Source organism: Mandrillus leucophaeus, unplaced genomic scaffold (genome assembly GCF_000951045.1).
Source record: "Mandrillus leucophaeus isolate KB7577 unplaced genomic scaffold, Mleu.le_1.0 Scaffold320, whole genome shotgun sequence".
In the NCBI taxonomy this organism is placed as follows: domain Eukaryota; kingdom Metazoa; phylum Chordata; class Mammalia; order Primates; family Cercopithecidae; genus Mandrillus; species Mandrillus leucophaeus.
The window spans coordinates 2,046,121-2,052,467 of record NW_012103366.1 but is presented as its reverse complement, the minus strand read 5'-3'; the positions used below and the strand labels follow the sequence as shown (position 1 = coordinate 2,052,467).

The following is a 6,347-nucleotide window of genomic DNA, read 5'->3' as shown; positions in this document are numbered from 1 at the left end:
AGGGAGAATCGTCACCCAACTTTCATTATTTCCAAGTAGTGTGATTGAATTAAAGGGCAGGGAGCTGGTTAGAAGGGAGGATCAGGGGCTCGGTGCGTAATGGTGTGGTATTAAATTCTAATTAGAGATGCAGGAATCAATGATAGGGAGGTTGGACAGCTCAGTTCCCCAGTGCCAGCCCAATAGACGGATGAGTTATTGTCATGTAAAAAGCGCCAGCAATAAGACCAACCGCTTTGCTATTGTCCAAGTGGAAAGAGCCAAGTTTATTATGAGGACTATATGCTCTAGAGACCTCAGACAAGGCATCTCATAGGAGGCTTTTTCATAAAACTAGGCTCTGCTGGTAGTAAGGAGGCCAGTTTGGAGGCAGACGTTGAGCTGTGCACATCTCCCCACTCCAGCCACCTTCTCCATATCCATCTTTTATTTCATTTTTCCACTTGGCTGAGCCATCCAGAACCTTTTCAATGTATAAAATGGAATATTCTTACCTCAATTCCTCTGCCTACGAGTCCTGTATGGCTGGGATGGACACCTCGAGCCTGGCTTCAGCCTATGCTGACTTCAGTTCCTGCAGCCAGGCCAGTGGCTTCCAGTATAACCCGATAAGGACCACTTTTGGGGCCACGTCCGGCTGCCCGTCCCTCACGCCGGGATCCTGCAGCCTGGGCACCCTCAGGGACCACCAGAGCAGTCCGTACGCCGCAGGTAAGGACCTTCAGCTTTCTCAGCGGAGGAAGCCGCCTTTCCGCCCGTATATAGGAAGCCTTGATTGCATTTGAAAATGGAAATGTGTTTAGTATTTACCAAACGAAATTTGCTTACACAAATGAAAGAATTTATCACGTTAGAAGCGATTGCAGGGAGGGGTAATTCACTTACAGGGTTACACTATCCTAGTCACACCCGAACCGCCAACAAAATTATCTTAAGCTGCCAAAATGATAGGCATAATTTATTTACTTTGCGATGAGACGTAAAGCTTAGAAAATAATTAAATAACAAAGAGTAAAGCTCATTACTGGCAGTGTCTCTTTTTTTAAGAACCGACAGCGGCTCACACCTCTTTGGCTGGTCATTTTTATGATTATTTCTTTAATTTATTATTATTTTTTTGCAGCACTTTCTCCCAACTTTTAAGCCGGGTCAACTTTCTGAGAATTGAAAAGTTTCCAAAGTGGAACTGTTTGGTAACTTCTTTCCTGGCTCCCTGATACTCCTACTGAGGTTTTTGGATTTTTTTTCCTCTCTGGTTTTTTCCTGCTGAAAACACTATCCCCAGTCCATCACATCGCGCTGTTTCAATCCACCCAAATGCGCTTGTGCCGGAAACGACTCCGCCAAGTACGAAGTTTGAGCCCAGGTTTCCGTAGATAACAAATTTGCTCGGTTTCTTCCGGCAGCTTCTCCGTGCGATTCTCTGCGCGGGTGTAGGTAGCGGCTGCCGGATGACCTGACCTTGGAGTCCCCACATTCTAGCTCCACGGCCGGCGCGTTGCTGGCTGATTCGCTCACTTTCTATCTCCTCTGTCATACTCTATCTAGTTCCTTACAAACTCTTCACGGACCACGGCGGCCTCAACGAGAAGCGCAAGCAGCGGCGCATCCGCACAACTTTCACCAGTGCGCAGCTCAAAGAGCTGGAAAGGGTCTTCGCGGAGACTCACTACCCCGACATCTACACTCGGGAGGAGCTGGCCCTGAAGATCGACCTCACAGAGGCGCGAGTCCAGGTACGCGCGCCTGGAAACCGACCCAGCTCCTCCGCACTGATCCGGGGAGGTGTCAGGGTGAGGGGCGGCTGGTGAAATTCGAAGTCATGGAACCTCGAGTGAGAAAGACCTAGAGCCCCAGGGCCGATCAGAAATACTGGATTTGGTGTGGCTGTATGTCCGAGAAAGGCTTAGAGCGCGCGCTCTTGGCATTTTATTTCCAGCTGCGAAGTGTTTCCCACCCGAGCAGAGACATGGGGAGCCTTGGGACGTGGATGAACAAGGCAATTTCGGGGACAGGAAGTGCCTATGGTGGAAGATGTGCAGACTTTGCTCCCGTATTATGTCTTTCCTTCCTTTGTTTCTTTTTTCCCAAATGCCTCCTAACTCAAGTGCTTTTAACCTGGCCCCATGGCATATAGGTGCATTTTCCCGAAAACTATGACTTGCATCAGATTTGCAAAGGGTCTGTGACTTCATGAAGGTCAAGAACCATAACTTACTCTAAACTGTTAGACACAGGTGCGCTCACGAGTTGGCCACAGCACCTCTCTGGGTGAGCCCCCGACCGAGAAGCGGTACGCACCATCGCATGCTCTTCCAGGCCCAAAGGCCCGGGATGGGCGTCGGAGCAAACCCAGAGGATCCCTTTTCCTTCTACCAATTAGAGTTGAACTTTAGAACTTAGGCTTAGGATTGAATGACGAGCTCGGGGCTTGCTCAAGAAGCAGACTGAACAGAGGTCCACCAAAATAAGGCCTTCCCTTTCAGGGTCTTTCTGGGACCTGTAGCTTTTTTAACTCTGCCGCAAGCCTTCATTTCCCTGGCGTGCTCACTCCCCCTAAGAAAGTTTCTCCGAAGATGCACAGCAGCAAGAAGTGGTAGACTTGGTGGCCTGGGTGCGCGCAGGGGTGACCACGGCTCATGGGGAGGAGGGTGTTAAAACAAGCCGAAGTAGAACGTGGGCCACCCTAATCGTTGCTTTTCTTTCCCATTTTCCTCTTTCTTTCCCTGCTTCATCGTCTCTCCTTCCGTCTTGGGCCAGGTGTGGTTCCAGAACCGCCGTGCCAAGTTTCGCAAGCAGGAGCGCGCAGCGGCAGCCGCGGCGGCCGCGGCCAAGAACGGCTCCTCGGGCAAAAAATCTGACTCCTCCAGGGACGACGAGAGCAAAGAGGCCAAGAGCACCGACCCGGACAGCACTGGGGGCCCAGGTCCCAACCCCAACCCCACCCCCAGCTGCGGGGCGAATGGCGGCGGCGGCGGCGGCGACAGCGGGCGAGCCAGGGCCCGGGCGGGCGAGTGGGCGAGCGGGTAGGCCCAAGGCTATTGTCGTCGCTGCTGCCATGGCTTTTTCATCGAGGGCCTAAAGTAATCGCTCTAAGAATAAAGGGAAAAAGGCGTCGCCCTCATTTCAACCCCACTTCTACCCCCCTTCCTCAACTCCCAAACAAAACAAAACAAACTTCCCTGGCTTCGCACCTGCCTGGGGCCGCGCATCGGGGCCTGGGCTCCTGCTGCTGACCGGGGGTTGTGAGCAGCGCGGCCTGGACGCGGGGGCACTCTCAGGGGGCTGTGTCTGCGTGTCAGTTTGTGTCTGTCTCGGGGAATGTATGACTGTGGCCCAAGCAGGTGACAGGAAGAGATGGGGGCTCGCAACCAACTCAGTGACTTGTTTAGAAAAAAAAAAAAAAGACAAAAAAGTAAAAATAAAAACAAAAAGTTGGAAGACAGAAACCATTAAAAAACAAAAAGCTAACAACCCAGAAAGGTTTAAAAAACATAAGGAAAAAAAAAAGACAAATTAAAGGAGGGGCTGGGGAGAAGCTGCAGCTGGAACTGAAGATTCGATCTTGTGAACCCCTAAATCCGCTCCCTCCTAACAGCACGGATTCTCTTGGGGCTCTTCTTCAGGGAAGAGTAGGGACCCCTTTCCAGCCCCCCCTTCCTATCCTGTCCTTGGGTTCGGGTCACTGCGGCGACGACTCGCTCAGACTGTCCCGGTGGCCGGAATGACTTTCTCGCTCCCCCTTGCCTGTCCCACCTCGCTGAACACTATCCCGTCATTAGGGCATCGGAACCCCACACAGTTGCAACTCCCAACCCCGAATCTTTGCAGCCGTTGGGCCCTGAAAGATGCCCTATCCATGAGATGCCTTTTCATCTACAAACTCTGCAAAATGTGTCTCATGTTTCGCAACTCTTTTTTTCCCCCTTGCTCCCGCCTACCCCGTTGGCATTTTCTTCTTCCACCAGCTTTTACTGAACTTTTTGGCACTGCTTTGGATTGGAGTCAATTGCAGTCCACATAACTGGCTGCAGAAAAATCTACCGAGCAAGGAAAAGGCACACACACGTTTGCAGAAGTGTCTCGGTTTGCATTTCTGTTGGAATGATCCGAACTGGACTCACATCCTGTATGGTGGATGGACTGTATATTGAGGGTTCCATTCTTCGCGCAGTTTAGACATCTCTGTTTTGATTTTTTTGTTGTTATTTTTATTTTAAAAGGCACAAACTCTAGATATTAGTTGAATGTTGAGGCTTTAACTTTTTCGGTGTCTTTCTACAACTGTGTTCTGTGACTCAATTGTATCGTGTTAATATCAGTACAGACCGTCTCCTCTACGTGACCGTATAATGTTTTTCTCTTCTTGTAGTCTCTATGGCGTGTCTTTATGGTGTAATAAGGTTCTCACGGGTTCAATCTTTTGTGTTTAGAGAGGCCACAGTTCAGACAATGGTATATATTTTTGTTATCAGGTGCATGTCTGTCTGATTTCTTTTTTTTCCTGTTGGACTATGTTTGTGAACATAATTGTCATAAGTTATGTTTCAGATTTTTGAATTTATTTATATGTGTTATAATGAATGCTTCTATTTAAAAGGGAAATATTTCTACATGTGCATATAGTTTTCCAAGAGTGTACCATTAACTTGATTGTTGATAATAAAAACAAAAAGCAAGTTTAGCAATTGAATTCTTCTTTTTCTTGATTCATTTTTTTTTGGGTTGGTAATTTTTTAAAGTTTTATTTTAAAAGGATAAGGGAAGATAAAGGAAATTGTACTAAAAATAGCAAGAACCCCACTTGGCTCTGGACATCCAGGTGGGTTGTGACATCTAAACCCATGCAGCCAAATTCAGCCAAATATAAAATTTAGTGCTTCAGAGAGCAGGGAGGATTCTTGTCCATGCTTTTCTGTCCCCTAGAAGCACACCAGGGATTGATAAAATTGTTCACATCTGGCTGCGGATTTGTGGACTAAGTAGCAGCCAAGGCAGGATTTGAATTCAGGTCTTTGAGGTGGACTTAAAATGACAGTGGATTCTGCATGCAGGTGTCTTCAAGACCAGTGATGTCCGGCAAGGTCTGGGCTGTCCAGCTCCCCAAAACCCTGCAGACTGCTGACACCCCAGGACACCCGACAAGCTCCATGTGTGCAGGTGACCAAGTGCTATATGGAACAGGGTGTGCCTTCCATGCATTTTCTCATCTATCCTTCAAAACAAGACCATGAAGCAGGTACAATTCCTATCCTCTGTTTTCTTTTAAATAGGTGAGGGAATGGAGGCAACAGAGACTTAACCTGCTGAAGCACCCCTGGTTTATGGGTGATGGGGCCAGCCTTTGAAACGAGAAAATTTCATTCTAGAGCCTGTGAAATTTAACTATACCAATGGTTCTCAAAGTGTGGCTCCTGTACCAGCAGCATCAGCCTCACCTGGGAATTTGCTAGACAGAAATTCTTGGGACCCACCTTGGACCTACTGAATCAGAAACTCTGGGGATGGGGTCCAGCAATGTGCTTTAAGTTCTAGAGGTTATGAGAACCACTAAACTACCCTGTAAGAAACACAAATCAGAAAATTCCAGAACTGGGACTACCTTGGGAACAGGTGAAGGGAAGAATTCTGGCAGCTTTAATGATCCCTTTTGGAGGGAAGGGGTCCTCACTACAGCCCCAAAATGGAATCCTGCCTCTTCCTTGGACCCTTTGACTGGGCCACTTTCTCCAAGCAGAAGCCCTGTGTAAACTTCTGGTACTTACCTTCGTACCTCTCTGACTGGGCATAATCAACACATAATTCAGTTTCCCTCATTTGAAGGGAGGCCACAGTTTGCCTCCTCTGGTTTAAGGATTAGCAGTTGATCTGGTTTAAATTTATCAGGGCTTCTTGCCACAAGCATCCAAATGTGGCTTGCATTTGATCAGGCAAGTTCATTCAGAAATCTCAGATATTTGCATCATATGAAACTTTGAATCACCTTTCTAGAAGGCTTTTAGGGCCAGGTGTGGTGGCTCATGCCTGTAATCCCAATCCTTTGGGAAGCCAAGGCAGAAGGATCACTTGAAGGCAAGAGTTGGAAACCCACCTAAGCAAAATGTGAAGATCTCTTCTCAAAAAAAAGAAGAAAAAAGAAAAAAAAAAAGAAAGAAAGAAAGAAAAGAAAAGAAAAATTAGCCAAGTGTGGTGGCACATGCCTGTAGTCCTAGCTACTTGGGAGGCTAAGGTGGGATAATTGCTTGAGCCCAGGAGCTAAGGTGGCAATGAGCTATGATCATGCCACTGCACTCCAGCCTGGGTGACAGAGAGAGACCCTGTCTGGGGAAAAAAAGAAAAAAAGAATA

At 47.9% G+C, this 6,347-nt stretch overlaps 1 protein-coding gene across 1 annotated transcript; it reads left to right on the top strand.

Annotated features, from left to right (window-relative positions):
* The first annotated feature begins 400 nt into the window (after positions 1–400).
* On the top strand, positions 401–4,665 carry PHOX2B (paired-like homeobox 2b). Its single transcript, XM_011987987.1, has 3 exons — positions 401–711; positions 1,549–1,736; positions 2,761–4,665. Exons 1-3 carry the CDS (start codon positions 471–473, stop codon positions 3,028–3,030), a joined length of 699 nt encoding a protein of 232 aa, XP_011843377.1. The 5' UTR covers positions 401–470; the 3' UTR covers positions 3,031–4,665.
* Positions 4,666–6,347: the final 1,682 nt, after the last annotated feature.

What these genes read in the sequence shown, in the direction of transcription:
- PHOX2B (XM_011987987.1), top strand. Translation starts at nt 471, where the DNA reads ATGTATAAAATGGAATATTCTTACCTCAATTCCTCTGCCTACGAGTCC. An exon ending in GAGCAGTCCGTACGCCGCAG is followed by an intron (nt 712 to 1,548) that starts GTAAGGACCTTC and finishes TACTCTATCTAG; the next exon opens with TTCCTTACAAACTCTTCACG. An exon ending in TCACAGAGGCGCGAGTCCAG is followed by an intron (nt 1,737 to 2,760) that starts GTACGCGCGCCT and finishes GTCTTGGGCCAG; the next exon opens with GTGTGGTTCCAGAACCGCCG.